Source organism: Xyrauchen texanus, chromosome 5 (genome assembly GCF_025860055.1).
Source record: "Xyrauchen texanus isolate HMW12.3.18 chromosome 5, RBS_HiC_50CHRs, whole genome shotgun sequence".
In the NCBI taxonomy this organism is placed as follows: Eukaryota; Metazoa; Chordata; class Actinopteri; order Cypriniformes; family Catostomidae; genus Xyrauchen; species Xyrauchen texanus.
In genome coordinates this window covers 2,897,461-2,920,380 of record NC_068280.1, presented here as the reverse complement: position 1 = coordinate 2,920,380, position 22,920 = coordinate 2,897,461, and the positions used below count along the sequence as shown (strand labels likewise).

The 22,920-nt window shown below is 41.1% G+C and overlaps 2 protein-coding genes across 2 annotated transcripts; both read left to right on the top strand.

Moving 5' to 3' along the window:
- Window positions 1-202: 202 nt before the first annotated feature.
- Window positions 203-2,378, top strand: LOC127643872 (relaxin-3-like). Its single transcript, XM_052126792.1, has 2 exons — window positions 203-374; window positions 2,083-2,378. Exons 1-2 carry the CDS (start codon window positions 203-205, stop codon window positions 2,376-2,378), a joined length of 468 nt encoding a protein of 155 aa, XP_051982752.1.
- Window positions 2,379-3,315: 937 nt separating this feature from the next.
- LOC127643860 (transportin-2-like) lies at window positions 3,316-22,841 on the top strand. Its single transcript, XM_052126777.1, has 25 exons — window positions 3,316-3,488; window positions 5,685-5,786; window positions 8,705-8,780; window positions 8,874-9,023; window positions 9,281-9,387; window positions 9,529-9,662; window positions 10,322-10,403; window positions 10,580-10,702; window positions 10,814-10,932; window positions 11,032-11,092; window positions 11,966-12,137; window positions 12,300-12,452; window positions 12,577-12,802; window positions 14,179-14,350; window positions 14,446-14,532; window positions 14,610-14,717; window positions 14,798-14,956; window positions 17,146-17,233; window positions 17,335-17,433; window positions 19,137-19,232; window positions 20,651-20,726; window positions 20,846-20,945; window positions 21,037-21,111; window positions 21,196-21,342; window positions 22,711-22,841. The coding sequence occupies exons 2-24, from the start codon at window positions 5,688-5,690 to the stop codon at window positions 21,301-21,303; spliced, it is 2,670 nt and encodes an 889-aa protein (XP_051982737.1). The 5' UTR covers window positions 3,316-3,488; window positions 5,685-5,687; the 3' UTR covers window positions 21,304-21,342; window positions 22,711-22,841.
- Window positions 22,842-22,920: the final 79 nt, after the last annotated feature.

Here is a 22,920-nt window from a genome sequence, read left to right as displayed (position 1 = left end):
CACAAACAGCTTAGGTCAGACAGAGGGTCTCTAGCCCCTATAAAAGAGATGCCAGGCCAGCAGAGAAGATGTGAGACCGCCTTCCCAATCAAGAGAGAGAAGGAAAAGAGAGGAAACAAGAAGATTTTGCGCTACACCTTCATCACCTGTTCTCATTCTTTGGTTTCTGGGCAAACGTACAACCCACTCTTTAGTTGTCATCATGTATAAAGCTGCATTTCTCGCTCTCGCCCTGCTGCTGGCGCTAGTGGGCAGCGCCTGGGCTAAAGACGGTCACCCCATCTACAGAGTGAAGCTGTGCGGCAGAGAGTTCATTCGGGCGGTCATCTTCACCTGTGGAGGCTCTCGCTGGAGGAGATCTCTGGATGTGTCAGGTGAAATATGTTTAAAATTATGCAAAACGTGCATTCAGACTGTTTTTTTAGAGTGTTGCAATTTGGTTGCTAGAGTGTTCTGGGTGGTTGCTAGGGTGTTCTGGTTGGTCACTAAGTGGTTGTTAAATGCAGGGGCGTAGCAGTCATTTTAAAAGTGTGTGGGGGGGGGGGGGGGCACAGCTGTCAGTAGGTGGCAGGTCAGTCCCGTATTAATATATTACAGTCTATATTAATATATAAGTATGATTTAAGTATTGATATATAAGTAATATATACTTTGTAGTGTTTTAAAGATTCAAGTATTGCAAATTAAGTGCAAAATTAGCTGCAAAAATAAAGCACTTCTTGTGCAGCACTTGCTAATAAAAGACTGAGCACAAGCTGGTCCTTGAATAAATTATTTAATAAATTAAAATACTGCCAATTGTGTATTCACATTAAACTTTCTTTATTTAAAAATATCTGATGAACATGGTATTTTAATGAACTTTGTTACATTTTAATGAATATTTTACTGGAACATTGCACATATTGAACTTTAATTATTAATATGTTAAATAATGTAACACATTATTCGCATTCTTCTTGCATTTCGCCCCCTACTGGGCAGGGAGAAGAATTTCTAGCAAAAAAGGGACTTTAATATTGATCTGTTTCTCATCCACATCTATCGTATCACTTGTTATGAAAGACTGAGATCTTTGTTATGGAGTGGTGGTGGCGGCGTAGTGGGCTAAAGCCCATAACTGGTAATCAGAAGGTTGCTGGTTCGATCCCCACAGCCACCACCATTGTGTTCTTGAGTAAGGCACTTAACTCCAGGTTGCTCCGGGGGGATTGTCCCTGTAATAAGTGCACTGTAAGTCGCTTTGGATAAAAGCATCTGCCAAATGCATAAATGTAAATGTAAATGACTTCTGAAGACATGGATTAAACCACTGGAGTTTTATGGATTACCTTTATGTTGCCTTTTTGGCACTCATTCACTTGCATTATATGGACCTAAAGAGCTGAGATATTCTTCTAAAAATCTTCATTTGTTTTCTCCAGAATAAAGTCAGACTCACCTGGGAGTAAATGATGAGAGAGATTTCATTTCATGGGTGTAATATCCCTTTAAGACTTGTTGAATGTGTAATTTTGAGTAGCAAATGATCTTCTGACTTGGCAAAAAAAAAAAAAGAAAGAAAAAAGATGTTTACAAACATAAAATAGTGTAAATATCCCTGCAAACTGTGAAACCATGCAAGCTCATTATTTATTCAAGCCCAATGCATGCTGGGAACACCATGATGACGTATTTAAAAATAAACTAATTAGCATTATAAAGCATACATTTTTACATGTTAGAATAAAAAACAAATGTAGAATTTACTTAATTTTTAAAATAAAGTTCACGTTTAAACTAAATTAGTCAATGTAGAAAGTACTCAATCTTTTCTGCTATTTTAACGTCACCACAACATGATTTTATTTTCAGTGGCTTGGCTCCTTAAATGTAAATAAATGGGTTTTTTCTCATAAATTGTAATCTGAAATGACACATAGCGCTACTATGAATAAGCTCTATACTATGGATTAGGTGTTTCTTTAAATCCCTGACACTATATATACAGAATACAATGCCATTGTAATAGAGACATGTAAGCCAGTTGACATGCAGGCACAATATCTCCTAACTTAACTCTTTGTTTTTGTCCCTGATCAGGTGACCTGTCCAATGATTTGCTCCCTGCTCATGATGATGAGGTCTCTGACAGCTGGAGCACCAACCCCATCACTGGACTCTCATTCAGACCCCTTCCTGAGTCAGAGGCCCCCGGCTGGGCAGGAGAGGGTCAGGAGGGCCCCATGTTCCGCCGCCCCGCCCGCTCACTCATCTCAGAGGAAGTGCTGGAGGCCTTGCGCACATCAGACAGGAAGGGGCGGGACGTGGTGGTCGGGCTGTCCAACGCCTGCTGTAAATGGGGTTGCAGTAAAAGTGATATCAGCTCGTTATGTTAAAGGACAGTTTGTTCAAATATCTCCATCCTTCCTTCTACCTATTTTCAACCTTCTGATAAGTGAAGAATGAAGGTGTAGAGGTCATTATGGTGTGGATGGTTGTTCTTAATATGAAATAGTAAAAATATACTTGTTAAAACTGGTTGCCTAGTTTCAAATATGAAGGAATAGAAGAATTTAGCCAAAGTGAAGCGTCTGTCTGTGTTTGTGTCAATAAATTTGGTTTGCGATAGACTTCAGTGTAATGTTGTTTCTATGCTGATTTTAATGTAAAGATGGTAGAATGCAAACTTTAAAAGTAAATATGCCATTTTGAAGTCTTTTGAACTTTCAAACATTATTTATCAGTTGTTCTAACCCTTATTACACTTCACCTAAAAACTCAAACACATTTCAAGTATAAGTAAAAAAAAAAATTTAAAGTATGACAATGGTTTTTCAGAACTAGTACCATGGTAGTATCATCGGTAGTATCACTCTTACTATTTCCAAGCTTTGTAATATGTATACTGTGCATAGTATACTAATTTTCAGTATGCAAAAATGGCCGATTACTACTACATTTGCCAAAATGTGCAGTACACAAAATAACACAACACAGAATACACAAATGAAGTGTTTTAACATCTGATGCCAACATTATAAACATGTTGAGGGAGGCTAATGACCACATATAATAATAACATACTATTTAAATTGGCATTAGTTTCCAACTAATGTTCATATCATGAATTACAGCCATCCAAATTCATTTAAATCCCCACATTCACCAAATATAGATCATAATTAATCAGTATAAATCAATATATTTAGTAGTTTTTCTCTAATAAATATCTAAAGGTGATTAGTCTCAGAAACGTGCTACTTAAGGCACATATGTTATGCTAATTACGTATGACGTCACCGCCTCGCTACGGAAGCTGCGCAGATTCTCAGCCAGCGATTAACGCGTCCGCCATGCATCAGGCGTCGCCGGCGAGAGAAGAAAATTAACTGCACACTCCGCGATCTAAACCCGCAGAAATCCCGCACAACCCGACGGCGAGCGACCCGTTCCCGCGTTCTGACGGCAGAGAAAGCGTCCGAGGAGAGTGATCGCCCGGATTGACGGTGAGAGCGTTTGCGGGTTAGCACAGCGGCTAACGGCTACATCATCATCTGTGTGCCAGAGTGCGTGTTTATACAGCGCCGTTATAGACAACAACAACAACAACAACAACAACAACACACACAGACACACACATGTGTTAAATGCAGTATTTGTCATGTATGGTCGGTTAACAAGTCCGGTGCGCGATTTGGGAATTGGGTTAAACCGGTTACACGGCCTACATTCACACACACTTAAAACACATCCTCGCACACCTAAACACATCCTCGCACACCTAAACACATCCTCGCACACCTAAACACATCCTCACATATTCACACATCTAAACACATCCTCACATACACACACACACACACACACCTATACACATCCTTGCATACACACACACACCTATACACATCCTTGCATACACACACACCTACACACACACCTATACACATCCTTGCATATACACACACCTACACACACACCTATACACATCCTTGCATACACACACACCTACACACACACCTATACACATCCTTGCATATACACACACACACACCTATACACATCCTTGCATATACACACACACACACACACTATACACATCCTTACATATACACACCTATACACATCCTTACATACACACACACCTATACACATCCTTACATACACACCTATACACACACACCTATACACATCCTTACATACACACACACCTATACACATCCTTACATACACACACACCTATACACACACACCTTTACACATCCTCACATACACCCACACCTATACATATCCTCCCATACACACACACCTATACACATCCTTCCATACTCTCACGCATATACACATCCTTACACACTCGCGGACCTACACACATCCTTAGAAACTCGCGCACCTACACACATCCTTACACACTCGCGCACCTATTGTTGAATATTTTAATACTGTCAGTCAGTTAGGGGCAGGCTGTAAAATAAGAAGCATTTACACCTGCCGAGTCAAGAGATAAACAGCGTTAGCGGTGTTACAACGTATTCTGCCATACAAGTTCAGGGGAAACTTTCAACAGTGGAAAACCAGACTTTTAAATTTTACATTTTATAAATGCAACGACTGAAATTGTTCGGTTGAAGGGGGTGTACCATACTGTGAATCCTGAACAAAACAGTTCATGTTTACACATTAGCTTTCACTCAGCTGACAAGCAATGAAAGTAGCTACATGGTTACGTAGTAGCTAGTTAGCTATAAGCTCGTTGTCACAGAGAGTAAAATATGGACTGTGTTTATTTACTTTCCAGCATTGCGTCTCACGAACTAGATAACAACGTAGTATGAAATCAACACTCAACAGACACAATCCTCCACCGCATCATTGTCTGCTGAGCTGCAAAAAGATGCTCTGATGTTTAACTTCCAATCTGTTAAATTTCTGACTGAACTGACAAACTATAGCTGACTAACGGCAAACCGATGTAATAAACATGAGTGACATGTTTGTCAGGAACAGGGTTTACGTTATATTAGTTATATTGAAAAGGGAACATGATGGGGTCATTGTTTATTAACTTTTCAGTATGTAATTCACAAACTAGTCAGCAACTTACCGAGAAGACACCGCTTAACTCTGCTCTGTCTGTATAAATGTCAGCTCAGCTCTGTAAACAATTTAGAAAGAGCACGCTCTGCTGGACAAACTACGTTATGACATCAATTCTAAAGCATTGTTTTCTGCATTATATGTTCTGACAAAGTTATCATATCGTAAACATATACGGCAATACCGATATATCGGTGAAAGGCTTAATATCCGACAGATGTATATTGGCAGGGCATACAGTGTTCTTTAATCTTCGTGTGTGTGTGTGTGTGTGTGTGTGTGTGTGTGTGTGTTGTCTTGCTGCTTGTTTCTGGTATAGTAGGAGTTGGCAACGTCTTTGTCATGGAGTGCCATTTTGTTTTTTCCCTGGTCAATGGCTGTGCCAAGTCCACTTGTGAAAATGTTTCTATTTAGAATGCAGGTGCAGAATTTATATAAATAAAATAATCTACTCCTCACTCGCCATTGCTAGCGTGCCAGTGATTACCCCTGTGCATGCCAGCACGCATGCCATAGGTTGCGACCCCTGTGGTAGAGTATATGTGTAGCGCACTCATTCGTCCATTCTGTTTCCTATCTGTGTGTGTGTGTGTGTGTGTGTGTGGCAGAGAATGGAGTGGCAGCCGGATGAGCAGGGATTACAGCAGGTGCTGCAGCTTCTGAAGGACTCCCAGTCACCAGATACGGCCACGCAACGAGCAGTTCAAGAGGTACGCTTGTATCACTAGAATCAGATCATAGTGTGTGTGGAGGTCTTTAATCCTATAACATGAAACTAGTCCAATGGGACTTTTATTCCCATAGAAAAAAATAAGGGAATCAAGGAACCTTTTTACCTAATTAACCTAATCAATGTTGAACAGGAGGCTAGCTAAAATGTTATGCTTGTATTGTATAAATTTGAACTTCTGTTTGATTGGCTGATCTCAAAGGGAATAAAAGTCATACCTTTCCTTAATAGCCAAGATGTGCGATATCTTATGGTTTCGCAATCTCGTATGAATTATTGCGAGTTGTCGTAAGACTATAGACCTTTTCGAACAGGATTGGTTTTCTAAACGACGCTCGAGTTACAATTATTATCGCCCAACGTCTGATATTTAATATACTGGTTCGAATGGGACTAAAGATCGACGTGTTTATTACAGAGGTTGGTGTGTTTGTTTTCTAAATGTGGCCATTACAGGATGTTGAATGCATAATGTGATAAAATTACTTTTATCATTTTAAATCATTTAATTGTAATTTATTAATTATACATTATAAATTGGCATGAGTTTATAGAAGTGGCTGATTATAATTAACCCAATGAAATAATAAATATAATTATAACATTATGTAACTGAGCGGAGAAATTTAGGGGAGTATATTGCCAGATGCAATATTACATTGGCCAGTCTTAGCAGTTTTCGTGATTTTTTTTTTCTTTGGATGGCAAAAAACGTTATATACAAATTGAAAGTCGCGCAGCAGGCAGAAGATTGCCGTGCACCACATATATAAGTACGATCTTAACGGTAGTTCATGTAGAATGGGATTAGTTTCTCAGAGGACCCTGAGGTTGCCGAAAAACAGTAGGTAATTTGCTCTGGAATTTTTACAAAGGTTGTGTGAGGAAAAACACAGACTTGTGAGATTCTGTACATCTCTGGGAAACTTGAATTTTCCTAACCTCCTCGGAAAACTAGTCCCTTCCAAATAGGGCTTATGTTGAAGTAGTCCATTTGTAACGGCAACATTTCACTTGACAATCTCATCTGTCCACAAAAACCCCGTGTTACGGGGTTACTTGAGAACTTTTAACAGCCGAGCATATTTGGAAATATGCGAATATGCAATTATTGAATCTAGAGTAGGGATGTGGAAAACTGCCAATTGTCATAGTCGACTAGTCGGTCGGTTGTTTGAATTGACTAGTCTGTGTTGAGGGTAATATTGTATAATTAGACTCTGTAATGGTCATGGGACCTCAATCAGATGTGTTTCAGAGGGATAAACGGATACTAAGTTCAGCATTTCAACATGGTGACTACCAGATATTCAACAAATAAAAAGGCTAAATGACTATAGCATTGCATTGCACAAAACTAGAAGTAAGAAATGAGAGAGGCTCCAATAAATAACAGCACAAAACCCCATCCTGAACACAATGTCGTGCTTCAATGTGCAGTGGTGGAAGAGTAGTGGGAAGCACATAACTGGGAATCAGAAGGTTGCTGGTTCAATCCCCACAGACACCATCATTGTGTCCTTTAGCAAAGCACTTAACTCCAGATCGAGATATTTTTCCTTGTGATATTGTATCGATATTTGCAAGTTTCCCAAGAGCACAGTGGCCTCTTAAATGGAAGACGTTTGGAACAACCAGGACTCTTCCTAGAGCGGGTCGCCCAGCCAAACTGAGCAATCGGGGGAGAAGGGCCTTGGTGAGACAGGTGACCTAGAACCCGATGGTCACTGGTTCTCCAGAGATCATGTGTGGAGATGGGAGAAACTTGCAGAAGGATGACCATCACTGCAACACTCCACCGATCTGGGCTTTATGGTAGAATGGCCAGACGGACGCATCTCAGTGCACATACAAAAGCACCTAAAGGACTCTCAGACTGTGAGAAACGAGATTCTCTGGTCTGATGATACAAAGATTGAACTGTTTGACCTCAATTCCAAGCGAAACCAGGCATCGCTCATCATCTGCACTAGTGTTGTCTAAAGTACCGATTTCGGTACCAAGTCGGTACTGAAATTTAAAAAATTTGATGCTTTGAGCGCTGTTGAGCGGAATCATAAACACCTCTGATTGGCCATTTGTGTTCACGCGCTCATCGGATATGTCTCTGATTGGCTACAATGATCAGCGCTTCAAAAACATGTTGTAAATATACATCAATGACGCTCTTCACCGAGCGCTTGCACAGATACACACGGGAGCGTTTGAAAGCAGGACCGGTCCGCTGATAGACGGATGCTTGTGCTTTCAAAAGCTCCCACTCCCATTTTTAAAACTTTCAAACACTTCCGTGTACTCTCAAACGCTCCCGTGCATTGATCATTGTAGCCAATCACAGACATATCCGATGAGCGCGTGAACACAATGGCCAATCAGAGGTGTTTACGATTACCCTCAACAGCGCTCAGAGCGTCACATTTTTTAAATTTCAGTATCGACTTGGTACCGAAGTCGGTACTTTAGACAACACTAATCTGCACAATACCACCCCAACGGTGAATAATGGTGTTGGTAGCTTCATGCTGTGGGGTGTTTTCAGCGGCAGGAACTGGGGACTGGTCAGGGATGAAAGAAATCTGAATGCAGCAAAACACTGGTCCAGAGCGCTCAGGACCTCAGACTGGGCTGAAGATTAAATCTGTGTTTTGATTCAGTGTTTCATTGTTTAAAAATGGACCGTTTGATAAGTCTCATGTGCAGAAATGAATTTAAATTCTGTCAATTTTGAATATATTATAATCACAATGTATTGGCAAACCCTTCTCGAATGAAAGCAAATCTGTGGTCAGTTTTTCTCGTTTTTAATGTATGGAAAGCTCACTGGCCCCAGATCAGAACTGTTTTCTGTATTTATGGAGAGTTTTTCTCATCATATTGTTTCCTAAATGCTTTCTTTAGAAACTGGAGCAGCTGAATCAGTATCCTGACTTCAACAACTATCTCATTTTTGTCCTCACTAGCCTCAAATCTGAAGGTCTGTGTTTTCCCATCAAACATCACTCTGAAACCCGTAGATTCTCTTGAGCGTCAAAGACCTTATGGAAAACATCTCTCTGTCTGTCCTCAGATGAGCCGACTCGTTCTCTGAGCGGCCTGATCCTCAAGAACAATGTGAAGGCACACTATCAGAACTTTCCTCCTGCTGTGGCTGACTTCATCAAGAGAGAGTGTCTCAACAACATCGGAGACCCTTCCCCTCTCATCCGCGCCACCATCGGTCAGTCTCAACCCGGGGTTGAGTGGGTAAACATGGGATGGGTTCTTGGAGATCACAGAATCCCATTCTAAACATCACTGTTATGATGTATTTACTAAATGTGCATTGTACGAGGATGAAATGGTGTATATTTGTTTGACAGTCAGCAACCGTGTGACATTGCGATTTTAGATTTGTACATTAGTTAGTTGATATTTGTTAGAGGAATGTGTATTGCTGTGAGTGTAAGTGTTGACTGATTGCGTGTTGGTCTGCAGGTATTCTCATCACTACTATCGCCTCTAAAGGAGAACTGCAGTCATGGCCAGAGCTTCTGCCTCAACTCTGCAACCTGCTTAATTCAGAAGATTACAACACCTGCGAGGTAACGTGCACAACGATGCTCTTGCTGATGTAACTGTGGAACTGTTACTCTAAAATTATGAACTTTTGCATTTGGCAGTGGGTTAGTATTCCACACCTCTCTGATTTAGTTTGGTCCTGATCTGATGAACTGTCTGTATAGGGCTCTTTTGGTGCGCTGCAAAAGATCTGCGAGGACTCTTCCGAGTTGCTGGACAGTGATGCTCTGAATCGACCCCTCAACATCATGATTCCTAAATTCCTGCAGTTCTTCAAACACTGCAGCCCGAAGATCAGGTACACTCAAACAATCCTCGCTCTCTGAATATCGTGTCGTCGTATTTTGGGTCCCACGGTCATGGAAAACCATAAAATATCAGGGAGTGTTTACATTTCCCTTTCTAGGCCATACAATTATTTTTGGCAACATGATATATAAACATTGTTTTTTCTTTAACATCGTTTTCTTTCATAATTTTATTTATCCCATTTTCTCCCCAATTTGGAACGCCCAATTCTCACTACCTCGTGGTGGCGCGGTTACTCGCCTCAATCCGGGTGGCGGAGGACAAGTCTCCATTGCTTCCGCTTCTGAGACCGTCAATCCGCGCATCTGATCACGTGACTCATTGTGCATGACACCGCGGAGACTCACAGCATGTGGAGGCTCATGCTACTCTCCACGATCCACACACAACTCACCACACGCCCCATTGAGAGAACCACTAATCACCACCACGAGGAGGTTACCCCATGTGACTCTACCCTCCCTAGCAACCGGGCCAATTTGGTTGCTGAGGAGACCTGACTGGAGTCACTCAGCACACCCTGGACTCAAACTCGCAACTCCTGGTGTGCTAGTCAGCGTCAATACTCGCTGAGATACCCAGACCCCCAAATCACGTTTTGTTTCTTTAAAAACAAGTCAAACTTAAAAGCAACTTCTCTCTCTGTAGGTCTCATGCTATAGCGTGTGTAAATCAGTTTATCATCGGCAGAGCTCAGGCTCTCATGGACAACATTGACACATTCATTGAGGTGAGTTTACCTCCAATATATGGGAACAGGACATTAGAATTTAACTATAAAGCACCATATCAAACTCTTGTTAATAATTGATAAGTTCAACTAATCATTATTTTGATTCTTTTGATATCCTGCATTAATAATTCTGCTGATTCAGTTTGGTTCATGGTCCTGTGTGTTTTTCTCAGTCTCTGTTTGCTCTGGCGGCTGATGAAGACTGTGAGGTGAGGAAGAACGTGTGCAGAGCTCTGGTCATGTTGCTGGAAGTGCGAATCGACCGTCTCATACCACACATGCACAGCATCATACAGGTACACATCACACCTGTCAGTCCCTCTGAGACTCTAGTTAAAAGGATCCTTGCTTTCCCTCTGAAGGTTTCCGAAAGATGGTTTATATCTCATTTGTCTCTCTCTGTGCAGTACATGCTGCAGCGCACGCAGGATGCAGATGAGAACGTGGCTCTGGAGGCGTGTGAGTTCTGGCTGACTCTAGCGGAGCAGCCCATCTGTAAAGAGGCTCTGTCAGGACACCTGGTTCAGTGAGTACTAATTTTCCATAAGGTTTGAGAGATTGACTATAATTCTGATGGTCTGAATGGCAGAGTTACGTAGTCTTTGTTAAATGTGTTTCTTCACAGACTCATCCCGATCCTGGTGAACGGAATGAAATATTCTGAGATTGACATCATCTTACTGAAGGTTAAATACATTTGTCCTTTAAAAATGCTTTTTGGCTAAAACTGAGTGAGTTAACTTGATAATTGCTATAGCTGATTCAGTGAGCGAACCGATTCGCTATAGCTGATTCGTTATTCGCTAGAGCCGATTCGCTATGGCTGATCCGGTGAGCGAGCCGATTCGCTATAGCTGATTCGTTATTCGCTAGAGCCGATTCGCTATAGCCGATCCGGTGAGCGAGCCGATTCGCTAGAGAGCGCCGATCCGGTGAGCGAGCCGATTCGCTAGAGAGAGCCGATTCGCTAGAGAGAGCCGATTCGATTCGCTAGAGAGAGCCGATTCAGCTAGAGAGAGCCGATTCGGATTCGCTAGAGAGAGCCGATTCGGATTCGCTAGAGAGACCGATTCGATTCGCTAGAGAGAGCCGATCCGGTGAGCGAGCGGATTCGCTATAGCTGATCCGGTGAGCGAGCCGATTCGCTAGAGAGAGCCGATTCGCTAGAGAGAGCGGATTCGGATTCGCTAGAGAGAGCCGATTTGCTAGAGAGAGCCGATCCGGTGAGCGAGCGGATTCGCTATAGCTGATCCGGTGAGCGAGCCGATTCGCTAGAGAGAGCCGATCCGGTGAGCGAGCCGATTCGCTATAGCTGATCCGGTGAGCGAGCCGATTCGCTATAGCTGATCCGATCCGGGAATTCCCAAAACTGATGCAGCAATTTAGTTAACTTGGTAGTCGCAATAACTGATTCAGTGAGGTGAGTGAACTGTCTGACTAATTCAGAGTACGTGTTTGGTAAAGATTAATGAATCTCTTTGTCTGTTTCGTTAAAAAGAACCAGCAATTAAATGAATCGGACATAATTAGCTGAACAACAAATCTTCTCTCTCTCTCAGGGTGATGTGGAGGAGGATGACACAGTTCCAGACAGCGAGCAGGATATCAAGCCTCGCTTCCACAAGTCTCGTACTGTTACTCTGCAGCACGAGGGAGGAGAGGGCGAGGAGGGAGAGGACATTGATGAAGACGAGGATGATGACGATGACACGCTGTCTGACTGGAACCTACGTGAGTAAACTTGCCAATCAGAACTCAGGGATCCATAATGGAAAGTGCTAGTTATTGTTTCTACTCTTTCTATCATATATTATTGTCTTTTTGTCAGTCAGATGGTTTAAATGAACTGCTTTTTTCACGTTTATAATGTATTTGTTTTTGTTGTGTTGATAGGAAAGTGTTCTGCAGCGGCATTGGACGTTCTGGCTAACGTATTTCGAGACGATCTGTTGCCGCACCTGCTGCCTCTACTGAAGGGTCTGCTGTTCCACCCCGATTGGGTCATTAAAGAGTCTGGAATATTGGTGCTTGGAGCCATTGCAGAGGGTTTGTATCTCATACATGCATTTACCTAGATATCTAAATAATGACATGCCTATAAGGTTGATTACAATATACCTATTATTGCATTATAATATACAAAATATTTGAACACGCGTCCCTGTGTCAGGCTGTATGCAGGGTATGGTTCCCTATCTGCCCGAGCTGATCCCACACCTCATCCAGTCTCTGTGTGATAAGAAGGCTCTGGTTCGCTCTATCGCTTGCTGGACGCTCAGCCGTTATGCACACTGGGTAGTGAGCCAGCCCCCAGACGCGCACCTCAAACCACTCATGACAGAACTGCTCAAACGCATCCTGGATGGCAACAAGAGGGTCCAGGAGGCTGCTTGCAGGTGTGTGTAATGTTTGATATACAGTGGCAAGAAAAAATATTTGAAAAGTCTTAAATCTGGTTTGATTTTCCTTTAAGTTGTAATAATGAACAAACACAATCTGTTTTAACTAATAACAAACAAATTATTGTATTGTTCTTGAACATATTGGAATACAACATTCATACATTCACAGGTTAGGAAGGAAAGAGTATGGGAACACCTAGGCAAACCTAGCATCCAATTAACGAACCGTGATTGTAAGTGCGGGTTAGAGCTACTTTGACTAATAAAAAGCACTCAAACATTTTGAGCTTGCCATTAACTAGAAGCATCTGCTGACGTGGACCATGCCTTGCAAAACAGAGATCTCAGAAGACCTACGATCAAGAATGGTTGCTTTGCATGAAGCTGTAAAGGCTACAAAGTTATCTGGAAGAGTTTAGATATTCATCTGTGCACAGTTAGACAAACTGTCTATAAATGGAGCTGATTTAGTACTATAGGTACTCTCACTAGAAGTGGCCGTTAGATATTCATCTGTGCACATTTAGACATATTGTCTATAAATGGAGATGATTTAGTACTATAGGTACTCTCACTAGAAGTGGCCATCCAGCCAAGATGACTCAAAGGGAACACCACAGAATGATCAATGAGGTATAGAAGAACACTAGAGTGACAGATAAAGACTTGAAGGAATCATTGGAACTGGTTAACATCTCTGTTCATGAGTCTATTATATGGAAAACATTAAACAGGTGTGGTGTTCATGGCAGGACACTATGAAGGAAGCCGCTGCTTTCCAACAAAAATATTATCAAGTTTATGAAGATATCCTACAGGATATGGTCTTCCTAAACATCGAAGTAAATACACTACAGAATGGCGTCAAAAAAAGTAAATTCACCTTTTGGAGTGTCCCAGTCAGAACCCAGACCTTAACCTAATAGAGATGTTGTGGAATGACCTCAAGAGAGCCGTTCACACCAGCCATCTGAAGAACATGGCTGAACTGAAGCAGTTCTGTAAGGACGAATGGTATAAAAAAATTCCTTCGGAACGATGTGCCGGTCTAATCAGGAGCTACCGGAAACGCTCCGTTGAGGTTATTACTGCCAAAGGAGGATTGACCCGTTATTAAATTCAAGGGTTCACTTACTTTTTCCACAGCACTGTGAATGTTTAATGGGACGTGTTCATCATGGGAACTGTTTGTGTGTTGTTTGCTTAAGCACGTTGTGTTTGTCTAAACTTGTGACTGATGAGATCACATTTTATGACCAATAAATGCAGAAAAACATCAAATTCCAAAGGGCTCACATACTTTTTCTTGCGACAATATTGATATTTAAAGCCAAATAATTTTAGGGTGACCAAAGTGTTCTCTTTCTCAGTGCGTTTGCCACTCTGGAGGAGGAGGCTTGTACAGAGCTGGTTCCATATCTGAGCTTTATATTGGACACACTGGTGTTTGCGTTTGGGAAATATCAGCACAAGAATCTGCTCATCCTCTACGACGCCATCGGCACCCTGGCTGATTCAGTGGGACATCATCTAAACCAACCGGTAACGTCCAGTGACTCGTTTGACGGTTGATTTATTTCCATTATGTCAGACTGCTGCTAGATCTTGGTGGCCTGATCATCTTTTTGTGCAAACAGGAATACATAGAGAAACTGATGCCGCCTCTGATCCAGAAATGGAATGAACTGAAGGATGAAGATAAAGACCTGTTTCCCCTGCTGGAGGTGAGACACGACAGTCATTTACAGCAGTGTTAATGAATCATGGCTTAGTGTGATTCATTCATTTTGTTTGTGTGTAGTGTTTGTCGTCTGTGGCTACAGCGTTACAGAGTGGTTTCCTCCCGTACTGTGAGCCTGTCTATCAGCGCTGTGTTACTCTGGTGCAGAAAACACTCGCACAAGCCATGGTAACAACACGCTCGCTCGTACATGTGTCCATTTAAATCAGTGGCGCACACAGTCATTCACCTGCCGCCTCTGTGTGTAGATGTACAGTCAGCAGCCGGATCAGTACGAGGCTCCTGATAAAGACTTTATGATCGTCGCTTTGGATCTGCTCAGCGGATTGGCGGAGGGTCTCGGTGGACATGTGGACCAGCTGGTTGCACGTAGCAACATCATGACACTTCTGTTCCAGTGTATGCAGGTACATTGTGTCTGTGCTTGGTCTCACAGGCTACACACATCTCTTTTACGCCATTCTGATTTTATTTGCTGTAAAGATTTAATTTGCTGTATTCCACTGTAAAAAAAAGAAATAAGCAAATTGACTGTAAGAGTGTAACCCTGTAATATTTGGAGTGGTGGTGGTGTAGTGGTCTAAGCACATAACTGGTAATCTGGTAATCAGAAGGTCACAGGTTCTAACCCCACAGTCACCACCATTGTGTCCTTGAGCAAGGCACTTAACTCCAGGTTGCTCCGGGGGGGATTGTCCCTGTAATAAGTGCACTGTAAGTCGCTTTGGATAAAAGCGTCTGCCAAATCCATAAATGTAAAATGTGAATGTAATATTTAGCAAAATATTAATAACTGCAGTTTTAACCAACACAAAATAGGTATCGTTTTAAAGCTTAGCATCATAAATGCATGTAGGCATTATGACTACAGCTGAACCAAGGTTAGAAATGTGCAAATTGTTCCGTTCTAATATTTATTTATACATTTTGTACATGCATATTATTGTAATCGGTAAAACATCAAACGAATCAAATAGCCATGTCATGTCATTGAAAAGCTCTCAAAGGGTAGAATACAACCAGCCTATTTGTCTTACTCGCAGACAAAATTATAGTGAGTAATAGCCAAGTATATTGACATAAATGTTGCATGTAAACAGGTGTTGCTGATATGCAGCATTTTAACGTATAACAACACATATAACGTATAAAACAAGCTCTCGCACAATGTAATCGGATGCATAGATCATCAGATAATCCACAATAATCCAAGTACAATGTGCACATAATGTGCTATCCGGCTAAAAACACATCAGCTTTCCTGGATCAGATAACGTAATTGGAAATGATGTAGTACGTTGTCCAGCGTCATTGAACGCTGAACCAATCGTATTAGGATTTAGATCGCTGCAACCAGAGGTGGAAGTCATCCAAATATGGGCTGAGAGGATCGCGATTTATTTTTTAGATGCATCGATTAATCTAACGATTAATTTTTTCAGTCCGATTCGATTTCGATTAATCGACTTGTGACAACACCGGTAATACCGGTTTCATCGGGGGTGGGGGTGTATAAAATGTATTAAAAAAAAATAAATTTGCCGGGAGTTTGATTGACTGGCGATCTGATCAATCAATCATAATACGCCATTTTTGTCTGACAAAGTAGTCAGGAGAGAGAAGATTAATGTCGGTGGATTTGAATAATGGATTGTAGGCTACCGTACTGACATCTTTCCGTGGTTAAAACAACAGTCCTTCTTATGTAGGCTACATTCATGTTTAGCCTATTTGATGCTATAAATTAACCAAGGAAAAGATGATCGGTTCACGAGCAGCTTTAACTGAGGCAATCTGTCACGACACATTAAAGAGCCACAAAATAGTAGGCCTATTTATGGTTTAATTTTCTTTGAATGTCCAAATTTGAAAGTTGAGACTTTATTAAATGTTACCTGCTTGGTCCTGTCTGTCAGCGCGTTGTCAGTGTCCTCTATGTATTTTTCACGACATTCATAGCTATAAGCGCATTACTAATAGCTATAAGCGCATTATAGCTATAAGCAAAAACTTTAGGTGTCGACCTAATTGTTTAGTATATAAGCATATGAGTTATAAGCATACATTTTTGGTCATGCTCATTTGATCATAAAGGTGGGAATCCTTAAAGACCTCACAATTTGATTTCGGTTCAAGGAGTCACACTTCGCATTTCAGCAACGGCATAGTGGTTCAGATCTTTAGAAAGTTAACGTGGCTCATTGCCATTCAGATCGCTGCAACCAGAGGTGGAAGTCATCCAAATATGGGCAGAGAGGATCGTTCGCTGTAATTACACACGTTCACCAGGAGATGGTGCCAAATACATGACACAGACTCAATGATGACTCAAATGACACAGAATGGAACTTAATGAGATCTCGTTACTCATGCCTACATGTTTTGGAGAGAGACCAAACCTTTAGTCATTTGTGTATTTGCATGTTTAATTAGTTCTGAGCCAATACAAATTCTTTGTATTGATTCTTATACAAAGAATCTATAGATATAGATAAATCTGACCCACCAACAGAAACCGAATTAGTAGGTATAATATCCAAGAATCGAAGAACCCTTCACCCCTGGCATTTAAATTCTCTCACTCTGTTGTTTATAGGACACCATGCCAGAGGTGCGACAGAGCTCATTTGCTTTGCTGGGCGATCTGACCAAGGCCTGTTTCCCACACGTCAAACCCTGTATCGGTAAGACGACGCGAGCGTATTTCATCTGCATGAGCTCTGATATGCCCTTCTGTATGCATATGGAGTCAAATGTAGTAACTGTGCATTTTGTGTGTGTTTAGCGGAGTTCATGCCAATCCTGGGGACAAATCTGAACCCCGAGTTCATCTCTGTTTGTAATAACGCCACATGGGCCATCGGAGAGATCTGCATGCAGATGGGTGAGCATTATCTCACTCATTACATACGCTGATACATGATTCATTTCTTTGCCCATTCATTAATATTAGTGTTGGATAATCTTCCTGAGGAAATGACATAGTACATTTTATTAGGTATAGGACTGGGTAAAGATATAGTTTAAACCATCTTGATTAGGGATGCACTGATCCGACAAAAAAAGCCCCATTAAAGTAGTGTATATGACTCTATATATATGATTTAAAATCTCTTGAAGACATGCAATAGCTTTGTGAATCTTAAAAGGAAAGTCATGTTTAAAGATGAGATTCTCCCATTTTCATTTATGGGAAAAGTCTTAAAGGTTTGTAAAACAGGCCTGTTTATGATGATGCGCATGTCCAAAAAGCATAAAAACATATAAATGAATGAGGGTCCCACAAGAGCTTCATTGTAGCAACAATTACCAAGTCAATTCAGTGGAATGATTTGTACAACTTTATTAGACAAATGAAATATCAGTAGAAAATGTCATTAATATATAAAATCTCATTCTCTTACTGGGCTACTGTGTAACATTTGGAGTAAATTTGTAGTAAAACAAATTTAAAAAAACACGTTCAAGGGATATTTCACCCACCAAAACTTATTTTGTCATCATTTACTCACACTCAAGTTGTTACAAACCCGTATGAGTTTCTTCTGTTGAACACAAAAGAAGATATTTTGAAGAATGTTGGTAACCAGACAGTTGAAGGTAGCCATTAACTGCCATAGTAGGAAAAAAAACACTATGGAAATCAATGGTGACCGTCAACTGTCTGATTACCAACATTCTTCAAAATATCTTCTTTTGTGTTCAAATGAAGAAAGTAACTCATACTGGTTTGGAACAACATGAGTGTGAGTAAATGATGACACAATTGTAATTGTTTTGGGTGAAATATCCCTTGAACATGTCAGTCTCAAACTTTGTATACACTGAAGTACACACTCAAAAATCAAAATATTTTCAGAGCAAAATATTTGATCATTTCAGGGATTCTATTCATTAAAGTGTCATTTTTGGTATTAAAAAGTCTAAAATTAGTATTCAAATTATAAGAATTTATATCATAATTTGGGGCAATTCCACCGAAATTAATATCATACAAGCTGTTTAAGCAATCAACTATTTTCTGTTCTTGCTTCATAGATGCATGTCAGATAGTTCATTCATCAACCCGACGCATCAGCATCCAGAAAACCAATTATTCTGACACACAGCAGGCCTAAAATATCCTTCATATAAGCTGATTATTATTGATGGACTGTTGAGCTACAAAACAAATAAGCTGTTCTTAAAATATCGGCGATGACACTAAAACATCTCCACAGACATCAGAACCCGGCTTAAAGTCACATTTTTGTGCCTTAACTGGTGTTGACCTGTTTGTCGCTCGTGCGGATTGATATTAAGGGCTATTTACACTTTCTAATGGTAGAAAAGAAGCTCCTGAACCGACAAGAATCGGCAGGTGTTTTTTGCTGAAATAAAAATAGTCTGCCTGTGCAGCACGCTATTGTACATATACCCATATGTATCGATATGGAATTGGAATCTAATTGAGAGCTTATGAATCAGAACTGGGACATCTGTGTCAATACACAGCCCTCGTAAGAGACTATCGTATGACATCAGTGCTTCGTTCATGTTGGTGGTAAGTTAACATGATTAAACTGATCTAACTGTGTTGTGTTGTAGGTGTGGAGATGCAGCCTTATGTGGCTCTGGTTCTTCCTCATCTGGTGGAGATCATTAACAGACCCAATACTCCCAAAACCCTGTTGGAGAACACCGGTACCACCTCTCACTTCCCACTCAACATACAGCTGATCATTACCATTCATTTATAGCTTTATTCAAACATAAAGGCCTTAATGTATATAGAAAACATTATATATATATATATATGTATATATACACACTCACCTAAAGGATTATTAGGAACACATACTAATACTGTGTTTGACCCCCTTTCACCTTCAGAACTGCCTTAATTCTACGTGGCATTGATTCAACAAGGTGCTGAAAGCATTCTTTAGAAATGTTGGCCCATATTGATAGGATAGCATCTTGCAGTTGATGGAGATTTGTGGGATGCACATCCAGGGCACGAAGCTCCTGTTCCACCACATCCCAAAGATGCTCTATTGGGTTGAGATCTGGTGACTGTGGGGGCCATTTTAGTACAGTGAACTCATTGTCATGTTCAAGAAACCAATTTGAAATGATTCAAGCTTTGTGACATGGTGCATTATCCTGCTGGAAGTAGCCATCAGAGGATGGGTACATGGTGGCCATAATGGGATGGACATGGTCAGAAACAATGCTCAGGTAGGCCGTGGCATTTAAACGAAGCCCAATTGGCACTAAGGGGCCTAAAGTGTGCCAAGAAAACATCCCCCACACCATTACACCACCACCACCAGCCTGCACAGTGGTAACAAGGCATGATGGATCCATGTTCTCATTCTGTTTACGCCAAATTCTGACTCTACCATCTGAATGTCTCAACAGAAATCGAGACTCATCAGACCAGGCAACATTTTTCCAGTCTTCAACTGTCCAATTTTGGTGAGCTCTTGCAAATTGTAGCCTCTTTTTTCCTATTTGTAGTGGAGATGAGTGGTACCGGTGGGGTCTTCTGCTGTTGTAGCCCATCCGCCTCAAGGTTGTGCGTGTTGTGGCTTCACAAATGCTTTGCTGCATACCTCGGTTGTAACGAGTGGTTATTTCAGGCAAAGTTGCTCTTCTATCAGCTTGAATCAGTCGGCCCATTCTCCTCTGACCTCTAGCATCAACAAGGCATTTTCAGCCCACAGGACTGCCGCATACTGGATGTTTTTCCCTTTTCACACCATTCTTTGTAAACCCTAGAAATGGTTGTGCGTGAAAATCCCAGTAACTGAGCAGATTGTGAAATACTCAGACCGGCCCGTCTGGCACCAACAACCATGCCACGCTCAAAATTGCTTAAATCACCTTTCTTTCCCATTCTGACATTCAGTTTGGAGTTCAGGAGATTGTCTTGACCAGGACCACACCCCTAAATGCATTGAAGCAACTGCCATGTGATTGGTTGATTAGATAATTGCATTAATGAGAAATTGAACAGGTGTTCCTAATAATCCTTTAGGTGAGTGTATATGTTTTCTATCTTAATATACTGTATATTTTCGGTATTGTTGTCTAACTCCTCCCCCTTCTATTTATAGCCATAACGATTGGTCGCCTGGGTTACGTCTGTCCACAGGAAGTGGCTCCCATGTTGCAACAATTCATCAGACCTTGGTGAGTCACAATGAAACTTTTTGCTGTTTGAATTGATGAGAATAACACCAATGCGTACGTACACAAGGTTATGTTGCTTAAATGTTATAGTAATCTTCTTTTTGATCATCTTTTTGTAGGTGCACGTCGTTACGTAACATCAGAGATAACGAAGAAAAGGACTCCGCCTTCAGAGGCATCTGCGTGATGATTGGTGTAAATCCTGGGGGTGTGGTCCAGGTGAATTCTGATGTCTTACCATCACAGTGATGCACTGATCTTAGATGTTCATTTGTAAATAGTTTCTTTGCATCTCTCTCTCCCTCTTCAGGATTTCATCTTCTTCTGTGATGCGGTGGCCTCCTGGGTCAACCCTAAAGATGACCTGAGGGACATGTTCTACAAGGTTAGACACACATTCGTGGAGCTGCATGGTTACAATGGTTACACGGGTGAAGTGTTTAAAAGTTCATGTTGTGTCTTTGTGTAGATCCTGCACGGTTTTAAGGACCAGGTCGGCGAGGAGAACTGGCAGCAGTTCTCGGAGCAGTTTCCTCCCATACTGAAGGAACGCCTCTCTGCATGCTATGGCGTGTAGCCCCGCCCCCTCTGCTTCACACACAGCACACGCTGTCAGGCTAGTGTTAAAGTCATGGACATGAATAGGATCTTAAAGCTAAAGTGTGTCATTTCTGCTACCAAACAGAATTGGGAAACAAAAAATGTTTTGTTTTCAAACATATTTACCAAATAACCACCTATCAGCCGCTGGTCGAACATACAGATATTCCCGCCTCAAAGTCACGCCATTGTTTGAGTTAGGTGCCAGGCAGTCGGCACACTCGCATAAACCAAGCAATGTTTTTAAAGCGCCACAGAGACACGTGTTTACCGATTTTGAGGAAATTAACCTACGGATTGCATACATGTACTTGTCTCTGCATATTAAGCTAGAATAAAAATGGATTTTAACATCTAAAAAGTTACATACTTCAACTTCATGTCATGAAATTTCTATAAAAAATTTAAAACAACTCTGCTCTAAGATGTCTAATGCAAGCACTTTATGTGACTTGTAATGTTTGAAATTCGGCAATGCAACAAAAACAAAAAAACACAAGTAAACATGCTACTCAGACGGACAGAAAACATAGCCTATGTGGGTTAGTGGTGTGCCGTGGAATTTTGTAGTCGTAAAAAGTGTGCCAAGGTTGGGAAACACTGCACTAAACCAATCGTATTAGGATTCAGATCGCTCCAACCAGAGGTGAAAGTCATCCAAATATGGGCAGAGAGGATCACTAACTCTAATTACTTATGTTCACCAGGAGATGGCGCCAAATACTCAATACACAGACTCAATAATGACTCAAATGACACAGAATGGAACTGAATGAATCTCGTTACTCGTGCTTGCATGCTTCGTAGAGAGAGCATATCTTTAGACATTGTTGTTTTTGCATGTTTAATTGGTTCTTATGTACAATTATTGTGTTATTTGTTTGGATTTAAAAAAAAAAAAAAAAATTTTTTTATTAAGCATTCAAAATGGTTCTCATTGGTCAGGACGATATGTCAGCAAATCGGTTTGAACCAAAATTGTAAAAAATAATCATTATATGGTAATCATAATGACTGGAAACGTCGTTGAAATGTTGTTCATAAAACTTGCTCGCCAGAAGTTGTTCGGGTTGTGAGTGAATCGTTCTTTGTAGTCGGTTCTTGTCAATGAATCGGTCAAACTGAGAATCGATTTTTACAAATCTTTAGGCAGGATTTGTATAAAGATTTGTACATTATACAAAGACTGGAAACGTCACGGAAATGATACATTCGAAAAACTTGGTCGCAGGAAGCGATGTTTCATTCCTGTATGAATTGTTCATTGGTTCATAATAAAGCCCTTCATACAGGTTACCGTGGTAACAAATGACTTGTACTGGAATACCGATTTTGGTTACCCCCTCAAAATGTGTAACTTTTTCTTGTCTTTTTCTCTCTCTAGGTTGAACCTTTAGGAGGGGGGAACTCATCCATCTGTGTATTGCACTGCCCTGATCGTGGGGGAGAGGGACGCGATTGACCGCTCCGCCTGACGGACAGACCCCACGCCCTTTGTGTGTCCATGAGGGAGGGTGGGTGGGTGGGAGGGGGGAGGGGACTCCTCTAGTTAACTGCAGAATGCATCCAATCACAGGGAATAAACCTAAATATG

What these genes read in the sequence shown, in the direction of transcription:
- LOC127643872 (XM_052126792.1), top strand. Translation starts at nt 203, where the DNA reads ATGTATAAAGCTGCATTTCTCGCTCTCGCCCTGCTGCTGGCGCTAGTG. An exon ending in GAGATCTCTGGATGTGTCAG is followed by an intron (nt 375 to 2,082) that starts GTGAAATATGTT and finishes GTCCCTGATCAG; the next exon opens with GTGACCTGTCCAATGATTTG.
- LOC127643860 (XM_052126777.1), top strand. Translation starts at nt 5,688, where the DNA reads ATGGAGTGGCAGCCGGATGAGCAGGGATTACAGCAGGTGCTGCAGCTT. An exon ending in ACCTGTTTCCCCTGCTGGAG is followed by an intron (nt 14,533 to 14,609) that starts GTGAGACACGAC and finishes GTTTGTGTGTAG; the next exon opens with TGTTTGTCGTCTGTGGCTAC. An exon ending in TGAGGGACATGTTCTACAAG is followed by an intron (nt 21,112 to 21,195) that starts GTTAGACACACA and finishes GTCTTTGTGTAG; the next exon opens with ATCCTGCACGGTTTTAAGGA.